We start from the raw sequence: 22,947 nt of genomic DNA on the forward strand, positions 1-22,947 counted from the left end.
AAGAGTTGCAGGATAACCTGAAAACAGCAGGAATAGTTACACAAAGAAAGGTATTCAGTAATCTGCACCACAATCGTTTCCACTTTTAAAACCCTGGAAAACTCCTCTGCTAAGAAAGAAGCACAGAGATTTACACATGAGCAATTACACAAATCAGTACTCTTTTGACAATAATTTAGCTCATCCTGTTTGGAGAAAGAAGATTTGCATGCATGATTCCAACAACATCAGACCCACAGTGAAGTACAGAGGTGGGAGCATCATGGTATGGGCCTGTGGAGGAATATGAATGGAGCAATGTACTGGGACATTTTAGATGAAAGTTTAATATCAATGGTCAAGAAACTAAATCTGGCAAGAAGATGGACATTTCAACAAGACAACCTTAAACATACAACCAAAATAACTCAAGACTCATTTCTAAAAAGGAAGATGAAACCCATGCCATGAAGCTCCTGGCACACAGTTTTTGTGCTGATGTTAAAGCGAGAGGAGGTTTGGAACTCTGCAGTTATTGAGTCATGAGAGAGTTGACTATTATGCACTAATGTGCCTCAGCACTCAGCAACCCGCTCTGTAACTTTACACGGTCTGACACTTCATTGCTCAGTTGCTGTGGTTCCTAAATGCTTCCACTTTTCAATAATCCCACTCACAGTTGATCGTGGAATATCTAGGAGGGAAGAAATTTTGTGAACTGACTATTGCAGTCCCACACTCGAATTCACTGAGCTCCTCAAAACAACCCATTCTTTTACAAATGTTTGTGAAGGCAGACTACCTGGAAAGGTGCTTGATGTTATCCAACTGTGACATTGGGACTGAATGAAACACCTGAATTCAATGATTAAGAAGTGTGTCCCAATAATTTTGTTCATATAGCATATACATATATGTACACACACACACACACACACACACACACACACACATACATACATATACATATATATATATATATATATATATATATATATATATATATATATAGTGTGTGCAAATCTAAAGTGAACATATGCACTGGAAGTATATTCAAAAAACAAAAATGTCTAAATACTTGTTTCCCCTCACACATTTTTTATGCTTAAAATTATCATGAGCCCATAAAGGCCTAGAATTACATGGTTGTTCATTTTTCTGTTTTTTATACAGCAGCATTTTAAAAGTCCCTCTCCTCTATATTATTATTATAATTATTCCTTTATAATAAGCTCCACACCACTTACAAAGCTTTCCTATTCCCTACTGTCCTTCTTTGTTTATCATTCAGCTCACAGGAGTTTTGCCCCAGTCATTCACACTAAAGTGATGCAGCATGTTGTTACTACGGACGAATTATGATTTTGAGACCAGCAAACATTAGAATTGGAGCAGAAAAAAAATTGGCAATAGGCCTTTAAAAAGAACATGAGTCTTTGTACTCTGGCCTATCTAACATTGCTTGACTTCATACATTTCTTTCCCTGTAGACTTCACACTCCCTACACACTTAGCAGAGGATATTAGCTTTGCTGTCATCTCCTCAAGCACGTTTTAGCTCTGATCTGCCAATGGCTTTCTCCTCAGGCCTAATCTCACCGCAGATGGTGGGCCTGACTCTGAGCTGCCAGAGCACACTGACAAGAAGAAAACAGAAGATTTATATCATGTAAACAGCTCAACAAAATGGCAGTGTTTACATCATTAAAGACAGACTCTCTGTCCCTGTCCTCAAGCTTTCCTTTAATTGACTGTGGATCGTAAGGATTTTGAACAAGCATGTGCAGTACTCTGGAAATGTTCATGTAGGATTTTGGACTTTCTAGCAGTATCAGTGAGATTGCCATGAGCAGTTTAGAGCATCTTATTTAAAATGTGTAGTTTGAAGATAATATTATCAAACTGAATAATTTAGATTTTTATTAGATGGCAGCAAATCACATCACTTGAATTAAACTTTAAAGTCTTGTACGTGTGGAACAGTTGGGAAGAATGTAAAAAAAATCATAAATGATCCGTACGAGATTAATTCAAGCCACTTCTCTTTGATCTATGCTAACATTGTTTCTACATGAGTGCCATTTTTCCGAGCTCTTTCCATCAGTGTAAAATATTGATTCAAAATTAAACACCAACTCATTATTGGGGATTGTCTTGCATAATCCTGGCTTACCTTTAAAATCCAACCAAATGACAAACTGCAACGCCATGCTAATGAAGTATTACAAACAGGCCTTACTAGCATTCTCCTGTTGTTCTAGACTCAAAGTCAAGAAATCAAAAGTGTGAAAACAAAACTCAGAATTCTGTTGATTTTTCTAAGGTTGGATATAAACAAAGTCATTTTAGCATTCCATGCTAGTCTAAACTGTTTTATGCTGGTCTGGTGCTGGTTTAGCTGGTCATCCAGCATGGTAATGCTAGTTGACCAGCATCCAAAACAGAACATATGTTGGTTTTGCTGGTGAGCAGCATATTCACTTCCATGGCTGCTGATCAGCATACCAGCATCCAAAACACAACATAAGCTGGTGATCAGCATATAATAGCGCATACTCCCTGTAAAAAGGGACTTAAATGTTGTTTATTATCATTGTTAGTTTAAGTTATGTGTACGTGTAACCTGTGTTATTGTGTGTCCAGCAGTGGGCTTCGGTAGCTTGGTTGGCTGGTGATGACCTCCTTGCTATTCGTGCTGTGTTGTTATGTGCCTTTCTGCCTAGTGTTTCAATAAAAGAGCACTTCTCATAGGAGAATCATAGCCTCTAACATGTCTTACTGTATGCCGACACCACAGTGGTGTCAGAAGTGGGACAGACCCTCCCCAGTGGTCTGGAGTGGAACAGAGCTTAAAAGAACTTCAAGGTGAACTGTGAGAGAGGCAAAGCCCAGTGAATGACAATGAGAGTGGGACAGTGCTGCAAGGCTCTACAGGGAAGATAGCATAGCAAGGCTCAACGGCAGTGCAGGCAGAGGAAGACTAGATGACGAATCGGGCATGAGAAGGATCAACAATTATGGGATGGGACAAGGGGCAGAGCTGGATTTGGATTCCACATCACCCCCTGGACATGTCATTCCAGCAGGAGAGTTGTCAGTATGCAGGTGGTGAAGTTGTTGGAGTGTTTGCCTCCTGTTGTTGGGGCCATGTGTTGGAGCCTTATCTGGGGCCCTCACTTGATTTGTCTGTGTCTATTAGTAGAAATTCTTCCCTCTGAGTATCAACTGAAACCTAATGTTTGGAACTGTAAATCAGTCCATTAATGTTATCGCAGTGTTGTCAAATTATAAGATGTGACTATGATCACTTTGGCTATCATTGCTAAAGTGTTCTGTCATGCATCAGGTGACAAGATGCTTTATTTATAGAACACTTTTCAAATGCATACCAGCTTTACAGACATGTGATAAGTACGCCACATTTGGATTTGCATACTTGGAGGACAGCACACGTCTAGCGTGCAACAGACTTTTCCTTTTAAACCATTACACAGACCTCTAAAGACAGGGGCACTTTAACCTGTTTGTGGGCCTTGGGGCTACAGGTGGTTGTGGGCCCTATGGGTGCAGTTACACAGTGTCCCAAAACTCAAAATGTTTGTTTTAAATGAGGGTGCACTGGCAGCAACTTCCAGTACTGCCATGCGTCATCTTTCCATTATTGCACTTAACTTTGAATTCTGCTTCTTATCCTCCAGGTTCTATTTAGAATTTTGTCCTTAAATGGTGCTGCAGTTGCATTGTGATGCCTGCGGAACAGAAAATTTGAATAAGAAGCTGGCAAATATGATGCCAGTTTCAGCCTCACCAAGCTTAAACCCAGAAGCAAATCACTAAAAGCCGCAGTCGGTCCCAAGATGAACTCCAATTTGAGCTGATGTGTGTGAGCTTTGGTCTGTTCAAACTGCCGCATGTCTCTTCTCCAGTGGTGTGCGGTGCAGTTTATTCTGTAAAACTCTCAACATCACCAAAACAAGGAGGTCATGCCAAGCTGTAATCTATTGTCTGATTTAGCGGCGTAGGAAGAAGTAAACTTTTGGGCAGCCCTGTGAAAAAGTGAGTAGCCTAACTTAGACACAATTTCCAAACACACAGACCCAACGAAGATGACAACAGATAAAGTCTGACACTTGAGATGTGCAAAGAAGAGGAAAAGCAACATAGCAAACTCAAAAACCTAAACATAATCATCATAGGTGCAACATACTGCCATGGCGGGCATGAAGAATGTTCATGGTATATTCCTGTCCAACCTTGCTCAGCTGATGCTGGTTTACTGCAAACTCCTAGGATCTCTTACAGCTCAGTTGGTGGAGGATCATATTCATATGCAGCTCCTGAATGTTGGAACAGCACTGCTGCTCCCACAATCCCACTGCTTCTCCTACAAACCCACTGCTTCTCCCACAATCCCACTGCTGCTCCCACAATCCCACTGCTTCTCCCACAAACCCACTGCTTCTCCCACAATCCCACTGCTTCTCCCACAAACCCACTGCTTCTCCCACAAACCCACTGCTTCTCCCACAATCTCACTGCTTCTCCCACAATCCCACTGCTGCTCCCACAATCCTACTACTTCTCCCACAATCCCATTGCTTCTCCCACAATCCCACTGCTGCTCCCACAATCCCGCTGCTTCTCCCATAATCCCTCTGCTTCTCCCACAATCCCACTACTGCTCCCACAATCCCACTGCTGCTCCCACAGTCCCACTGCTTCTCCCACAATCCCACTGCTTCTTCCACAAACCCACTACTATCTCATTAACTAAGCAAAAAAATTACCATATCCCAATAACAAAATCTTGCACTGGCTCATCATATTGATTTATCAGTCTACTCAGGCTTTAGGAACATCAGTATTTGTAAAGAAGTTGTTCTTCAGTTGAGTGTGTTTTTACACACTGTGCACTGATTTTAAAATGAAAAAATGAATAATCAACCACTGATAGTGTTTCTCTTAAAGCTGGTATACTTTCTGTTACATTTATTAAATATTCTAAAAGTATTGTCCTAAAAATGTTAAAAGTAACTGTATCCTGAATACTGCCTTCACAAAATGTGTCATCTCAATCCTGCTAGTGTACAAGAGACTTTGTAACTAAAATAAAACATGCAATATAAATAAATTACATTTAGATTTTTTTATTATTATTATTATTATTATTATTGTGTTGTTGTTGTTGATGTCAGTTGTATTAAGATTAACAACTGAATAATAAGCGTGCCGTTTATCGAGTTAACCCTCCTGAGCACTGGCAGACTGTAGGTTTGCAGTAGTGTCCTTGCTGCAGTGCACTAACTACTGTGCCGGTATGTAGGACGCATGTACTCGAATTGGAACACAGCCAGTGCTCTCTGGCGGCCCCTTTAAGAAAACAGCGGCTGCCGTTGACGATATTTCCTGCTGTGGCTTTCGGAGCTGCTGCGTTACATTAACACGAGTGAAGCTCAGAGGCTGGACTGACATCTACGTCCACCTCAAACCGAGTCCAGGCGGCTGGCACATCACACGGCCTTTCCACGGAGAAAACGGGCCAGCCGCGGCGGAGCTCAGAGAGACACAGCGGCGCGAGAGACACCAGCTTTGGACGATTTAGATATTTTTTTAGTCGTATTTTTTGACAGTTCCAGCAGGTGCACTCGAAGGACCCATCCGAGGCAGTGTCAGTGTTAATTAATGAAACTTTGCTCCGATTCCCGAGCTGGGTAAGTCATCCTCCTCTGATTTCTCTACAGCAACAGGCGGTTTAGTTTGTCAACAAGTCGCCATGATAATAACCTCGGAGTCCATCACTAGCCCTGCACCCTCATAGTGGAGTCAGTGAGAGGAGACTGCGCCGCGCTGACCGCCGATTACTGAATTCACTGTTTCTCCATAGAGTTCCAGTCGAATTGAGGTGCAGTGCTAGGTGCTATTAGCACATGAGTGACGGAACGCCTGCTTGTTCTAGCCGTTTCTCTCGCTGTCAGCGGCTTGAAGGTTTATGAGGAGGACAGTGGGAGCAGCTCAGAGACCCGCACTGACCTACTCCTGCATCTGTTGATAAGTTTCTGTCTGTTCTAAGGTTCTGTATGTTCATTCAGTTTGTCCCTTATGAAAAAGCACTGCAGGAATTTATGTGAGATTCCTTTAGGAAACTTAAAGGATCCATATCAAGGAACATCACTGTGTATCATCGACGTGCTATGAAAACACTACTCCCCCCATCATACAGTCCATATATGGAAACCAGGCTGCCAAAACAGCACATTTTCAATTCAGTGTTTTTGTGATGTCACAAAAGCCAGCACACTTTCATACAGTACTATGCAAAAGACTTATAGGCAGGAGAGTTGTTTAAATCTATGTATTTCAGCAGACAGTGTGAAAACAAATACCATAAAACATTAGAATAAATACAAAAGAACGTAACTAGACACTTAAAAAAGATGGTTCTGCAAGCGTTCTTTACTAAAGGGAACGGTTCTGTTTAAATGGTTCTTTGCATGGTGTAATGGTTCTTCAGATTGAGAGTGTGTTGTATGTTAATTTTATATAGAACCTTTTGGAAATGGTTCTATATGTCACCAAAAAAGGGCTCCGCTATTGTTATAATGTCAAGCTTGTAACAGTAAAAAGACTCTTTTTGGTGCTATATAGAACCATTTTCAAAAAGGTTCTATATAGAACCGTACACAACACATTCTCAATCAATCTGACCATTTCATCATAGAAAGAACCATTTAAGCATGAAATTGTTCTATATAGAACTCATGGTTCTAAATAGAACCATTGCCTTCACTAAAGAACCTTGAAGAACCATCTTAGAATGTAAATATATGATATAGGCCCTTTAAAGTGATTGGAATAATTACTATAGGTATACATAGTACGCTGTATGTTACTAAAGGGTCTCACTTATTTCGGATAGTCCACTATAGTCCCCTATAGATTATCTACAGATGTTCAACTTCTTAACAAACTATCTGTTGAAACTGTTGATTCTAAACAGTGGTGGGGTTATGGTTAGGATTTGGACCAGGGTGAGGGCTTAGGTTTAGGTTTTGGGTTGAGTTTTAGGTTAGGGTTAGGATTAAAGCCAGGTTTAAAGAATTTAAAAGAGTTTAAAAGAAATTGTGGTCAATTTAGTAGATATTTAGCTGAATTTAACTTGAAAGTAAATTAAGTATCTGCAAAGCATCTTAAGTGGAGTATCCAAATAAAGTGTTACCTAGATTTTTATGTAATATATAGCACTATTTTTAAATGAAAGCTTTTTTATTATACTACTTCAGATAATAGTAGTAAACAGTATTATTATTCATTTATTCACATTATTAACATATTACTGTTGTTTTAGTACTAATATTTATGACTTTTTTTAATTTGCCAAGTCATCACGATAAGGATGAATCAGTTAAAGAGCCACACATGACACATGACTAGACTAGCTGGCTCACTTTAAGTAATGAAAGCCCTGAACAGCAGGCCATCAGCAATCTTAGACCTACGAGAGACACTGATACACATAATAGTCCTCTCCCAGCTCTAGTGCTCACAGGTGGGCCATAGTAATTTACGTTATTTCATGGTTTCATTATTACTCAGTTCTACATGCTTAGATGAAATCATGACGTACTTTTGAGTATTTTTAGGTGTTGACACTTTTACTGCTTAAGTACTGTATATTTCTGAGGAAGTGAAAGTATTTTCCCTTAGTTAAGTTTTAGCCCTTCAGATGGGGCTTATTTTATTCTGTTGTGTTGATTCAGCTCCTGTTCTGCTTTACAGTTGTTCACATCTCTCACATTGGAGCTTTAGCATTTTGTTTTAACCCAAAGGATCCCAAAAAGAGAAGGACAGAGTATAACAAGCTTCAGTTCCTATGCTGAGAGGTGCTGGATGAACTAAGAAGCTCTACTGCAGTTCTACAGGAAACGTGAAGTTTTTGGACCTGATACTTCATTAACTCCCAGTGATTTTCAGGAAGCAAGCTGCTTGGGGGTAGCTGGTTGCCTAGCGATAAGAGAAGGGAGCTGGCAGTTAGAAAGTCATCAGTTCAAATCCCAGGCCTAAGTGGGCATTCCTGATTGTGCCATTGGGCAAGACACTCAACTCTCCACTGCCCTGCTGGTAACTAAGCGGTTGTACAGCATAACTTCCCATGTAAGCAGACCAGTAAAGTGTAACTTATTATTATTTGTTAACAAGACTTTAGGTTGCTACCCACCTGCATCTGCGGTCAACAAAAAAAGTCATTCAGAGTGGATTGATGTAAAATGCTCCATTCTGAAGAAACTTACTGAGTCAGAATAGCTCAAGGTGGTGCTGATAGGAACCAGATGTTTGAAGTGCTTAATGCCCTAAATAGCTACCTCACAGAAATCACAGGAAATGGTAATGAATATGTTCCCTGGTGGCTGTGACATTGTTTTATGATTGTTTTGAGATAATCTTTGGCCTGAAACATACTGTTTAAATGCATTCAAGGTGGAGGGGTACGTGCAGGATGACCTAACACTGTTTGTTTACCACAGATCTACCACTATTTTATTATCAACATTATATATAAAAACTAAGAAGAAAACTCTCTGGTCACATAAAATGGCTATATTTGTGCTGTAGACAGTGTGACCCCTGGTTCCCATCACCACCACTATATAAAGGCCTGTAAAGAAATCCAAATCCATTTTTCCATAGTGAACCATTTCAAATCAAAACACTCTGACTTCATTTCAGTGACTAAATTGTGCAGAAACTTGGAAAAATCATACTGTATTTCACAACTTATGTGTTTTGTTCTTTAGCCTACTGGTGTTTTCTCTGGCGGTGTCGAGTCAGGTTTAATCTCTGTCACTCCTTGTCTGAGCACTCCAGGAAGTTTAGTCTGAATCCCATGAATAACTTTATTCACAACTTGTGCTGCTGCTGGAGGAAATAGTAACATGTACACAGAAAGCGTGATGCTATCAGTCACTTCCTTCTGTTTATAAACCTTCATCACAGACACATTAATTTTACTTTTAAGCCTACTGTATTTTTGGGTTTGATTTCATCTGGAATATGGTGATAAACTTTGGATGCACAGTTTATATAAATGTGTGAAGTGCTGTACTGAGATGAAAAGTGTATGAAAATGAAAATGAGAATGACACAGACCTTTTCTGTACTACAACAGGCTGCCAGCGCTGTGGTTTGTGCGATGACCTTTGTACTACTTACTTCGTGTTTTCTTTTGGTTTGCACATCTACATTAGGGCTGTCATGATTACTCGAATAAACCTATGAACTTGATTAAAAAATTCTTAATTAAAATGTACCTTCACATTAAATCAGCAAAGATTAGTTTGCTGATTTTAGCTTCCAAGAAAAGAGAATTTAAAATAATGCTTATTTTATTAGGGCTTCGAGGCTGCACATTGTCCAAGCCCTAAAAAATAAGTATTATTTTATTAGGGCCTGGACAATATGCAGTTTTTCCATTTTACAGCACTGCACATTGTCCAAGCCCAAATAAAATAATGCCTATTTTATTAGGACTTGGACAATGTGCAGTATTGTAAAATGGAATGGATAAACTGGGACAAAATTATCAATAAATATTGATATTATTTAAAACCATGGGTATACAGTTACATAGTTCAGTTTCCTTACGCGCCAGAGGGGTCAGCAAAATGTGAACTTAACAAAATAAACAATAATAATAATTGTGATTTTTTAGCAGAATGGGCTGTTACCCAGTGTCTGCGTGTTTGAGTAATTGTTCCAAGTTCAGAGTCTTTGTTTAATAACAAAACCACATCATGTGAAGGTTAATGTGAAAGTTACAGTGCATTAAAAATCTCATCTGCTGGTTTTGTCCTTTTTCATTGTTTGGCCTAAAAATCATCAAAGTCATCAGTAAATTAGTTGATTACCAACAATAGTCAGTAATTAACTGATTCTTTCTACGTGAATTACTTACACACAACAGACTGCAGCTGAACAGATGGTCACAGAACTTGTGATCAGTCTGAGGTCAGAGTCTACAAGGCCTCCTGATTAGATCATGAATGAGAAAACCTCCTGGTCATGGAGGTTTGCCTTAAAGACTCTCAGGCACACAGGCCTATGACCTTGCAGCTGTACTCGGACTGAGTGTCTAAGCTTCTTTCAGCAGACACTTTAGATGCACTGCTTTCAATGCGAAGTGAATCAGAGGACCTTGCTGATAAATGGAGAGTTTGTGGGCATTGTGAACCAGAGAGGTGGGCAGCACAAGATGGAACATTCAGTTCTAAGTAGTATTCAGGATAGGGATGGGCAAAAAATGTGATACTTGAAGGCTTTTCACAATGCATGATGTTTATCACAAGATTTTGTGTTTTCCCCCTGAGCTTCACTTATGCAATTTGTGTGGTTTATATACCAAAAAGAGTCATACATCATTTTTACATGACAGTTTTCCAACATGTCTTTATTCCATAATCTCTGTCTGAAAAAGGCTGTTTTGTTACTGTGTCTTTAGAACTGGAAAGATAAGTGAGTTCTGCTCTGATTGGCTGTCCTGTATTTCCCTCATTCAGAAAACAGTCCAGACTGAAACTCTCCTCCTAACTTCTGTGTGAGTGAGTGGGGCTAAACTGCTGTAGGCTGAATAGACTGATGTAGGTAAATGCATTGGTTTTTGTGACATCACAAAAACAATGAATTTAAATTGTGCTGTTTTTGCAGCTTACTTTCGATAAATAGACTGTATTGACTACAGAGCGAATGACTTGTTTTGAAACTTTACCTCTGTTTATATAGTAAATCAAACTTTAATTTAAAAAATGTGAGGAAATTTCAGTTTTCTATGATATGAGCCTTTTACACATCAAATTCCAAAGTTGGGACAGTATGTGAAATGACAATAAAAACAGAAAGCGGTGATTAGTAAATTCTTTTTGACCTGTATTAAATTGGAATTCAGATATTTGATGAATTTGCCTTATGAGCTTTATTGTTTATTTGTAAATATATGCTTATTCCGAATACGATGCCTGCAACACGTTCTAAAAAAGTTGGGACAGAATCATATTTACCACAGTGTTACATTATCTTTTCTTTAAACACCACTTAATAATCATTTAAGGATTGAAAACATCAGTTACAAATCTTTCCATTATACAGGTCTTCAGCTGCACAACCATATGGGGCTTTCGTTGTTGTATTTCACACTTCATAAGCTGCCACATGTTTACAATAGGAGCCATGCTGTTGTAACACATGCAGATGGTTTCTTGCTACTGTCTTTTTGAAATAAGCATGGACATCCCTAAAAAGATGATGTCTAGAAGGCAGCATATGTTGTTCCAAAATGTGTTCAGTGTTAATGGTGCTTTCACAGATGTGCACCAATACTTCAGTTAATTTCAGAATTAACAATCAATTTCAGAATGAACATATTTTTTTTATAAAAAACAATGAAGTTTAAAGATAAAACATTAATTATCTTGTTTTTCTTTCTTCAGATACAGATCAAAGTGGGTTGAGGGAATCACCGCTTTGTGTTTCTATTTGCATTTTACCTACTGTCCCAACTTTTTTGGATTGGAGTTTGTAAATATAATCAGTTATGCTCTGTTAGTCTCCCAGCATCACCAGCATTTGAACTCGTGATCTCACAAAACTACAGCAAAATTGACAAAATCAGCAGTAGGCCAGATACATCTCATAGGCCCATAGTTTAAATTTCTTTCTAATGAAATGTGCTGCTGATTAGTGTTGGTTAGGGACAAGATATGCTCAGAAAGACACATTACAACATAATTTATTACGATAATATTAACAGATCACCATATAAGCCGCCCTTAATTGAGGCTGCATTGTTCTCTGTACAGTTGATTATGTTCCACTGTCCTTGCGAAGGAAGTTGTACTGACAGCCAAATATAATTATTCCGTTCACACTAATGGACTGTTAAGGCTTTGAGTGCTCTTGCTTTCATCTCCCTCTGTAAACTCAGTATGGTGAGAGCTTCTCTGGAGAGCAGCATAGCACCTGGAGAACATCTCCATGTTGAAGTGGTGGTGAGAAACTCTTTCTTCTGCCAGGTCCATCAACACTTGTTTTTTTCCATGAAGGTGTGACGTATTGAACATGATGAAAGGTGTTTCATTCATGTCTGGCCATAAATAGCCGCAGTGCAGATTTCAGGTTTGTGACAAGGGTCTCTTTGTTTTCTTTGTCAGGCTGTGATGTATAGAGCATTATGAGCATTGAATTGTCTGTAGGAGAAGGCCATGGATTTAAAGTAGGGTTGGCCTATCAGTATTGATGTTATCTGCTTATATCGTCAGAAAATGTTGAGGGAATGAGGGAAAACAATATAAATTGGGTGATATTAAGATATCAGCTCTGTGTTTCTTCCTGTGGGGTTGTATAGTGTTTTCATGGTGTGTGCATGATAGCCTACTTTTAGATGTTCTAAATGCTTTAAGAGAAAATATCTAATTGGTTTCAGGTGATACTCAAGGTTTCAATATCGGTATTGAACTAGAAAAAAGTGGTATTGAGCCATCTCTAACTATAAGTACAGTACATTGCAAAAGAGAACACCCTTAGTTTATGTAATATCCAGGGAAAAGTATAAGTTATTAATTTTCATATCAGGGTCAGGAAAAAAAGCTGAAAACATATTTAATAGGAAATTAAACAGAAGCCTTGACTTATAAGATCAGTTTTTTCAGTATTTGGTGTGTCCACTTCTGTTCTTTTCAGGAGCTTTGCTTTGACTTTTTCAAAGAAATCTGCAGGGAGATTTTTTTACACCTCTAAAGTTCAGTCTTACAAGTTGGTTGTATTTTCTGCTTCTCACAATCCAGATTTTCCCAATCATATTCAGTAATGTTGAGGTCTGGCCTCTGGGCTGGTCAGTCCATTGTTCTGAGAACACCAGCAGCTTCTTTATTTGACTTGCAAATGTTCTGTTTCCTTTTCTCATAACAGCTGCACATCCTTTCAGACTCATAGTGTTGTTGTCTTCTCACAGTAGAAGGATGGACAGAAACACCTGTGGATTGTTTCAGATTTGAAGCAAGAATGGAGCTTGATTTTCTCCTCTCTCTCAAAGATGAAGTACTGTTTATCTGATGGGAACTACTGTTTTTTTCACTTTCACTTTCTTTATTCAAGTGGGTTATCTTATTTCTAATCACCTCATTATATCTCCCGGAAAATTAAAAACTTTTAGTTAATGGCCGTTTTAACTGGAAACTAAATAAAAGTTGGCCTCTGGCTTTTGCAAAGTACTGTATTCGATAAAGTAAATGGGCAAAGTAGGCTTTAAGTAGGCTGCTGCAGTTTCTAGCTGTGCTAAAGTATATTTGGCCATTTTTGTATATAACAGCCTGTCATACAGTGTCAGAAACCACATAAGCAAGTCTATATGAGCTTACTTATCAGCTAATTGGCAAACTTTGGATTTCTTTATTAGCTGCTTTAGCCTTGTAGCTCCAGTGCTACACTAAAGAAGCAAACTTTAGACACCAAACCTGACTTTACTACAACAGTAGAAAATTGTGGGCATTAGGTTGTGAACAACTGATTTTAGATAAAGGTTAGGAGTTTCCTCTGTGTCTGGGTCAAAAGGCCTGCTGGGGTGAGCTGCAGTGACAGCGCTGGCTCCTAGTGTTCTGTGTCTAACCCTGTGGAGTGTAAAGTACATCGTAATCCCTGGGATTAGAGGCCAGAGAGTTGCACGTAATCCCACCCCAAGTTATATATCATTACAGACAAATCAAAACAACACGACAGCACATTTTGTTCTTAGGCTGGTGGGTAGTCCTTTGTGTTTGTTACTGGGTTCTTTTGCCATCCTTGAAACTCTACCACCCTAATTTCTTCTGTGATGCCATTTCATTGTTATTCAGCTGTAAAAGGTAGACCACTTTATGTGATAAGCATTTTATTCAAGTTAAATAAATCTTTTGATTAAAAAAGCAAAGCAAAATAACAAGATGAACAAATGAAATACTCATCAATCAGAATCTCAAAAAACACTTCAAATCAGCTGCTGCAGGTTCATTAGTGTTACATTGTCCTTACACATGAGAAGTTTAATTAAGTGTTATCTTTTTATTTTGCAGTATTCACTGACTATTGTTGGTATCAGAATGTGAATGGTATAGTGTTTCTTTGGAGTTTGGCCCTAGATGTGAAGTCTGTGATGTCCGACTGTCACATGACGGTCCACGTGAAGAAGTAGTATGAAAATGTCAAGGCTAGGAAGTCTGGTCATTTAGCTGCAATGAAGCATGTTACCTGTGTGGAGACCCAGCACTGTTTTGTCATTATGTGAATGTGAGGTTTGCTTTATCCCACATAGCTCTGCTTGACCCTGTCTGATGAGTCACACGCTCACTCTCCGCTCATTACTCCACAACACATGCACACGGGCACACACACACTGAGCTCAGTTATGGAAGGGAAATTAGGTCACCTCTTTGGATAACTCTTCCCTAAGATAGCATTCTTCTGTGGCAGAATTGCATTTAGTTGTCTACCTGATCATCAACACAGTGATCAATTGAGTTTACTTGATTCAAATGTGTGCATGATTTCAGCATCAGTTTATCAGCTCCACCTACCATATAGGTGCACTTTGTAGTCCTACTATTACAGACTGTAGTCCATCTGTTGCTCTGCATACTTTGTTAGACCCCATTTACCCTGTTCTTTAATGGTCAGGATCCTCACAGAGCAGGTACTATTTGGGTGGTGGATCATTCTCAGCACTGCAGTGACACTGACGTGGTGGTGGTGTGTTAGTGTGTGTTGCGCTGGTCTGAGTGGATCAGACACAGCAGTGCTGCTGGAGTTTTAAACACCTCTCTGTCACTGCTGGACTGAGAATAGTTCACCAACCAAAAATATCCAGCCAACAGCGTCCTGTGACCACTGATGAAGGACTAGAGGATGACCAACACAAACTGTGCAGCAATAGATGAGCTGCTGTCTCTGACTTTACATCTACAAGGTGGACCAACAAGGCAGTGTCTAATAGAGTAAACAGTGAGTGGACAATTACAGTCTGTAATTGTAGAACTACAAAGTGCACCTATTTGGTAAGTGGAACTGATAAAATGGACAATGAGCATAGAAACTAAGGGATGGTTTAATGTTATAGCTGATCAGAGTATAAGTTAGTGTACTGAAATAAGGCACATATGTAGATGAAGTATGTTTTCTTATATGTCAAACAGAAATATATTACAAACTTAAAACATATCTTGAAAAAAATATATGTAATTATGTTTCCTTTGCATATGGATTTAAAATCGTATTTGAACCCATTCACACTTGAGCATGATGAGGTGAGGCAAATATCTGTACATAAAAGTAGTAGTAAATGCATCCAGGAACTTATAAAACAAAAAGTCCTAACTTCTAACTTGGTGCTCTGACGTGTTTAGAGGGCATTGTTAGTAATGTTTCTTTGTTAGCTGTGTAGCTAATTCTAATACTGTCCCTGCTAGAAACAACAGAATAGACCAGCATGGCTGGTCACCAGAAAAAACAGCATATGTTGTGTTTGGATGATGGTGTGCTGGGGAACCAAGACCAACATAAACCAGCTCAGACCAGCATGGAATTCATGCTGGCCCGTACTGTTTTTTTCTTTAGGGTTAGCATGTATGCTAGCAGTACATGCTAAGATAAAACCGTTCATATAGTATCTGATTTGACAACCTAAGATGGAAAAATAACTTTCTCTGAAGGTTAAGAACTTACTTTGTCAAAAAAGCCAAACGTAGAAGTACATTTTAAAAGAGTTTCGAGGCCCAAAGTCAGCTATTCACAGAAAGTGCCCAATATAATATAAAACTGAAAAACCTGTAAGAAAGAAGAATCAAAAAATGTCTCAGTGCTTTCTACTAGACATTAACAGGTGGAAATACAAAAGAGACTTTTTCTTAAAGCTGCACTACGTAAGATTTTGGAGATTTGGAGACATCTCTGGTGGAAATGTGTAATTGCATGCAGCGTGCAGAAGAACGTTTTGTGTCATCAGTTGTGCTTTGGACCCCTTCCCTGAGTGAATGAGTTTTAGTTTTGAGTTTTAGTAGAGATCCCAATAAAGTCACACACTGTACTCAGATTTGCCAAGAAAATAACGCTCATCTTTATCTGCAGCTAAAGTCTCATCTCTTCTTTATCTCTCCTGTATCTCATGTCTCCTTTTTATCTAATGCTGTTTCACTTAAGGAATTTTAAGAGTATCACTATTAAGTCTCCTGAGCCATTGAAGAGCAACATTTGAGCAATGAAATTTCCCTCTGGATATCTGTATGTTTATTTCTTTTCTCTTTTGTCCCTGCAGGGTTACCATACACCATGTTAAGGTAAAGCCTAAGCTTGGTGTGTTGAACATGCTAAAGAAGCTGGACAAAATAAGATTCCGAGGTCCAAAGCGCGATGAGTTCTTGGATCTTGCTGAGTCTCCCACCGCCTCGGATAATGAAGGCAGTGAGGATATTACGGTGAAGCCTCGACCTTCGCTACGAGACCCAGAGGAACCGAGAGACCCTGTGAGTCGCTTAAACTAAATTCAGTGTACAGTTAATCAAGTCCTCACCAAACTCAAATTCATACCAAGCTCAAACCAAATTAATTTAGTGTTACCAAACTCAAATGTAATTAAAATTCTGTTAGCCTTACCAAGCCTAACCAAACTCAGCCTCAATAAAGTCAAACTCAGTTAGCCTTACCAAATCGAATCGAGATACAGAACACAAATTTATTTAGCCTTTCGTTAGCCTTAACAAACCTCCAAAACATCATTTGGAGGCAACTAAAAATGTTTTTACATTCTACTGATCTATTTTTTGTCAGTGCTGATTTGATCTGAATTCATCTGTCTGTGTTTTATGCACTTCTTGGTATAACTGGATGTCTGACAGTAGGTGGGTGACTGCATAATTGGCATGCCATTTGTGTTCCACTGATAATGTATTTAAAAATATGTATGCAAAGTGAAAGTAAAAAATTTTAAACATAAGCAAAGTGGCTTTCACAAAAATCTGTTTTTCACTGTTTCGTATAAATACAACAGAAATATGCATCATTAGAATTTTCATGAGAGGAAGGAAAGTAAAGCTGACTTTGGACGTTCAACCCAGTTACCCAAATTATAGATTGAAATTATTCATTAAAAATACATTTTAAGTAAATCATTAGGAATTACTTTTGGATGCTGGTTGTACTAATGTGCTAATTCTATGCTAAAAACTGAACTCTCATCTCAGCGGCTATCAGCAGAGAAATCATCTGAAAATGAGATATATAGACAGGTTAACACATTTTCAAATGGTTACATGCTTGTTTTCTTTGATTCAGTATTAAAAATAGTGAAAAATAAAGTTTATTTTTAAGAGTTACTATGACTGAACGGCACCCCAATCATGGAATCATCCAGGTACTGAATGTGGGCCATGTGAAGGGTGCGGTCTGATGTTCTTTGCCACTTAGTTTGTATGTCTGAGGCTTATTAAATGGTGTGCTAAGTTATAGCACCAAGCTACTGACTGTAAGTGGGCTTATTTTGCATATAAGGGCAAACCAGTTGCTCATGTTTGCTGCTTTAGAAGTTGAATTTGATTCATTTAAGCCATATGATATTAGAGCCCCAGTTCAAAGATCGTCTTGTCTTGGTTTGTTGCTACAGAAACTGACATTTTCCCTGTCCACTGTCTGGCAGGGTGGGCAATATGACAGTATGTTATTGATGTCATGAAAAATATGGTCACAAAATGCTGAGAATATCTACAGTATTTCCAGAATACTGATCAACTGTTAAAGACAGATTTCGACCAATTTTTCTTTCTTTTTTTGTGCAGTTGCTTGATTTTTCTGTTTTATTTTAAGAGGAAATTTTATTTAATTGATTACATTTATTTTTCATCCTTTTCCTTAAATAATTTATTTTTGCAAATTATTCATTTTAAAGAAATTTTTGCCAAAGATGTGTCACTGCTGGTTGCTGGTGCATTTTTTCTGTTATAACATCACAGTCCTCAGAGATTGTGACATGTATATTGTGTATTACGTTTATCATGATGTTATATTTTTGCCATATTGCTCGTCTTTCTACAATCTGTCTGCCTGTATTACATTATAAAACACTGAGACAGACTTTGTTTAGCTCTCTGCCTGTCCAGTCTCTGGCTCCTGTGCCCGTGTAATTGAGCTAATGCAAACCCCTGAGAGAGATGCAGAATCTGGTGTTGATGAACGTTCATCCAAGAGCCTGTTTGATGCCTCTGCCTTCCTGTTTATTCAGGGCAGTTCCTGTTGACTTTGTGCTGGGGAACGTCCAGTTGATAAAAAAGCAGCGACAGGACTGAGCCTGGCACCGTTTCCATCAAAGCACTGAGAATAGCTAATGGTCTCAAAGACTTCAGCTGTAATTATTCAGCGGCTTTTCTCTCTTAATTAGCTTGTCTTGCTTTATGTATAATAGATGACGGTCTTGGCTGAGATGCGATTTGTCTTTGAGACGTTTTCTGTCTTTGTGAGAGGGTGATGTGGGTTTCTGTGTGATGTGACCCACTGTTTTCTACTTTTTTTGAACACTTCCTGTGATGATGAAGAGATTAGATTAGTCATCAGGTTGTGTAAGCGTAAACAGAACAGCCTTTTCTCTCTTTCCTCCACGGTCATGGTGACCTTGTGCTCTTGAGTTTTAGACAAGCAGGAAGAGAGTCAGTCTCAGACTTAGAGAGCTTCTGTTATATCTCTTTCTTTATTGCTTGCTTTCTTTCTCTCTCTCCCTCCTCCTTGTATCTCACTCTCTTCTCCTCCTTTCTTTCTCTCTTACCCTTTGACTATTTCTGCCTCTCTCCTTTTCCCCATATTATTCTTCTCGCTCTTCTTTCTCTCTTCTTCTGTAACCGTTTGTCTTTTGTCTTTTCTCTTTATCCTCTCTTCCCCTTCCCCCCTTTTTGTATCTCTCACTCTTTCCTTTCTTCTCTTTTGACTCTCTTCCTTCTCTCTCTCTCTTTTCTTCTTCTCTTTGTGTTCTTTTCTCCTTTTTCTCTCTTCTTCTGTCAATTTTTCCTCTCTTCTCTTTTTCATCTCTTCCCCCTCTTTGTGCTTCCTTGCTCTCTCTCTCACTTTCTCTCTCTGTCCTCTTTGTCTCTCTCTCCTTTTTCTCTGTCCTCTCTTTCTCTTTTTTCTATTTGTTCTCTCTTTCTATCCTTGTCTTCTCCCCCTCTCTCTGACCTCTCTTTCTGTCTCTCTCTCATTCTGTCTCTGTCCTCTCTGTTCTCACTGTCCTCTCTCTGTCTGTCCTCACTGTCCTCTCTGTCTTTCTGTCTCTGTCCTCTCTGTTGTCTCTCTCTCTTTCTCTCTCTGTCCCTGTCCTCTCTCTCTGCTGCTCTCTCTCTCTGCTCTCTGTCCCTGTCCTCTCTCTCTGTTGTGTCTCTCTCTCTCTTTCTGTCCCTGTCCCCTCTCTGTCTCTCTCTCTCTGTTCTCTCTCTCTCTCGCTCTCTCTCTCTCTCTCTCTCTCTCTCTCTCTCTCTCGCTCTCTCTCTCTCTCGCTCTCTCTCTCTGTGGTGGAGGCGTGTTCATGCTGAGCATGTGGTGTTTTAGGTGGTAAACTCTGTGGAGGAGGTCTGTAGGTCTGTCTTGGAACACAAGCTGGTGCTAACTGCTGCCTCCTCTAGAAACTTCTTCCTCTCCTGCTTTTCTCTCTGTAGCTCCACTTGTGTTGTGTGGATTAACCCTTAGAAGTCATTATTACTCTTATTTTGCCATAGTATTTACCCTCTTTCTGCAGGCCTCTAGTCCATTCTGCCACTGGAATATAGACTGACTCTAATATGTTTGATTAATATGATCAAATAAAATCTTTTCCCTGTAACTCTGTTATCAGATTATCTAGAACACTGTTGGCTCTCTGTGTGTGATGCTGTGATACTGTGTTGAGCTGCTAGTGAACAGTGAGGGGTGAAAATGGAGGAGTGAGAACCACCTTCAGTGAAAACAGTTAACGCCTCTATATAAAGACAGCCACACTGAGATAAAACAGACAGCACAGCTGTAGCTGTCTTGATAAAACTGCTGCAATGAAACAGCATTTAATCAATAAATCAAAATATATGAAAGAGACAATAAGTGAGGGCCCTCTGTAACAGGCAGACTTTGAACTTTATGGCTACTGTGAGAAAGGGTTGAATGTTATTATGTGATTCACTTTGTAGTTAGTCATGTGTGTACTCACGTAACTAACTATGTTAGTTGTAGATGGTTCTACAAGGGTTCTTTAGCAAAGACAGTGGTTCTATATAGATCTGTGAACATTCACTGCATGATCAAAGGGTTCTTTGCATGCTGAAAGAGTTCTTCAGATTGACAGAGAATGTGCTGTAGACGGTTCAATATAGAACCTTTTTGAAAATCGTTCTGTATAGCACCAAAAGGGGTTCTTCTATTGTTATAAGCTTGACATTGCCACAATAGATGAACCCAAAGGTTTATATAGAACCATATACAACACATTCTCCATCAATCTGAAGAACCCTTTCATGATGCAAAGAACCCTTTAATCATGTAAAGGGGTCTTTGAGTGTTCTTTAAGAACTGTCTTTTTTATGGGTGTACATTTAAATTCTGCTTCTGTAGACAGGTTTGATTCTACACGAGGGATATGAGCGCTTAAGTACTTAGTTAACCATTTGCTCCATTTCAACACAGGAATACGTGCAAAATATACAGACCAGCAATTCAATGAAATGATGCCTTTATGTTTTAACATGACTGTAAAATGTTATGATTTTGCTCATATTTGTGTGTAAGTCTGTATTTTACAGTGTGCCACTCTGAAACATGAGTGCCTGAACATGAGCACATTGCTAAGTATGTGCTGTTAAGGACGTGATTGAGAAGGAAGATGTAGCGCAGCATTATTGCTAACTATGCTAACTACTCTAGCTGAATTTAGAAACAGTGGAAATATATTTCTCTGACCAACTAACATGTTGGCACATTGTTCACTGAAGAGAAAAGACCTTGTCTTTTCTAAGATGTCCAGTGTACAGTGTTATACTAGTAAGCTGTAGCTTTAACTCACATCTGAAGCCTCTGTTACTCATCCAACATGAAAACTACCAATTCCCTCTGCTATTTTGAATAAAAATTATAAATAGTAATTTATAATAAAATAATAATAATAATATTTAAACATTTTCAAATGTATTCCTCTTCTTTGGGCTAAACGTTGCTACTGGTTGTCATTTAGCTCTTAATACCAGTGCTATCACCTAAAAGAGGAAGCCTCCAGCTCCAGCATTACATCAATTTTGGCCAAAAGTACTTTTTTGCAGCCTTTATTATTTTTTTCCTTCACCGAGATTAACCAGATATCCATTCATTAACTCTTACAGATATTCAGATATCAAAATGAATCAGAATGCACATCCCAAATCTGCACTTAAGGTTGCTTCAAAGTCAAAAATGACAAAAGCATGAAAGAAAATGTGAAATGTGTCAGTGTATGTGCCCCAATGAAGTCAAGTTGAGAAAAAGCCATCAAATGGCCCCATATGGCCCTGAGTTTTAATCTTAGCTGGAGACTCAAAGCTCCAGTAGTGATTAAGCTTCTATGGAGAGTGCCAGCCAGGGGTGCTGGAGATTCCGCACTGCTCTCTGCCTCTTTCAGCTCAGTCACGTTAGCATAGTTTCTCTTTCTTTTCTCTCCAGTACTGTGGCTGTACACTCTTAAAAAGAGTGCATGTTTAAAGGGTTCTTTTCTTCATGAAAGGGTTCTTCAGATTGATGGAGAATGTGCTGTAGCTGGTTCTATATAGAACCTTTGCGAATGCATCAAAAGTAGTTCTATTTGTGACAAGCTTGTAACATTAGCAACAGTACAGTTTTTTAAGAGTGTGGGGTCTTCAACACTTATTGAGGGTCAGTAGTAGTTATGTATAGTGTGGAGGAAGGTTCATATTTGGTGTAAGTTCATATTTGACATATAATTGGTATTAGTTGTGACGTCAGGCAAGTCCTTTACACTCTAAACATGACTGTTGCTTAAACTTGTTGTACACTATATTGTGTAAACATATTATAATTATGCCACATATGTACATTCAGTGAAGCACAGTGCAGTTAGCATATACACACTTTTTACCTCAGCATAAAGTGCCAGTACATTTAATGTTGCCACAGGGTCAACATATTAGTTTTAAGTTTTAGTTGTTTTTAAAAGTATATTATACAGTACAGTACTGAGACCACTCTTTTGACTGTTTGAACATTAAATAAACAAAACAGCCACTACATACAGGTTATTCATGTTTTAGCATCAGGAAAAAAGCCAAACATAAATAAAAAAATGCATAAATAAAAACGCAGAAGCTTAAACAGCCAAATATATTATCAGTTTTTTCAGTATTTACTTTTATTACAGCTTCCATTCTTTTCAAGAGACTTGCTTTCAGGTTTTCAAAGAAATCTGCAGGGACAGTTTTTCACACCTCTAAAGTTCAGTCTTAGAAGTTGATTACATTTTCTTCTCATGATCCAAATAAACTTAATCACAAATTTAGACTCATCAGCCCATAAAACCTTCTCTTATATCGCACATGTTCTAGTGCAAATGTTCTTTTTTGTCTGTGGTTAAGGTTAGGACCCCTTTTTTCTCGATATCTTTTTTTTTATCCAGTTTAGGAAACTCTTGTTTTTTATTTATTTATTTATTTTTTTATGACTGCCCTGTTCATTATGCAAGTGGAATATTTCATGTCTAATCTCCTCAAAAATATATCCTTCCGCCATTTTAGGTACACATCAGAAAGTAATTTGTAGGTAAAAAGCTGTGTTTAGGTAGTTGTTTGTGTGTATGTTCATGTCTGTTTGAAGGGGAACATATTGTAAGTGATGCCCTGTGATGGACTGGCAACCTGTCCAGGGTGTTTCCTGCCTTCTGCCCAGTGACAACTGGGATAGGCTCCAACCCCT

General features: G+C 38.7%; 1 protein-coding gene across 2 annotated transcripts in view; it reads left to right on the forward strand.

Annotated features, from left to right (window-relative positions):
• The first annotated feature begins 5,405 nt into the window (after positions 1-5,405).
• The window catches only part of gramd4a (GRAM domain containing 4a), a 68,229-nt gene continuing 50,687 nt past the window's right edge, over positions 5,406-22,947 (forward strand). For both annotated transcript variants that reach the window (XM_036577359.1, XM_036577360.1), the window contains exons 1-2: positions 5,406-5,690; positions 16,307-16,514. In XM_036577359.1, coding sequence (XP_036433252.1) covers positions 5,662-5,690; positions 16,307-16,514 — 237 coding nt within the window. In that variant the 5' untranslated portion in view covers positions 5,406-5,661. The remainder of the gene's footprint in view (positions 5,691-16,306; positions 16,515-22,947) is intronic.

Source organism: Colossoma macropomum, unplaced genomic scaffold (genome assembly GCF_904425465.1).
Source record: "Colossoma macropomum unplaced genomic scaffold, Colossoma_macropomum, whole genome shotgun sequence".
Classification (NCBI taxonomy): Eukaryota; Metazoa; Chordata; class Actinopteri; order Characiformes; family Serrasalmidae; genus Colossoma; species Colossoma macropomum.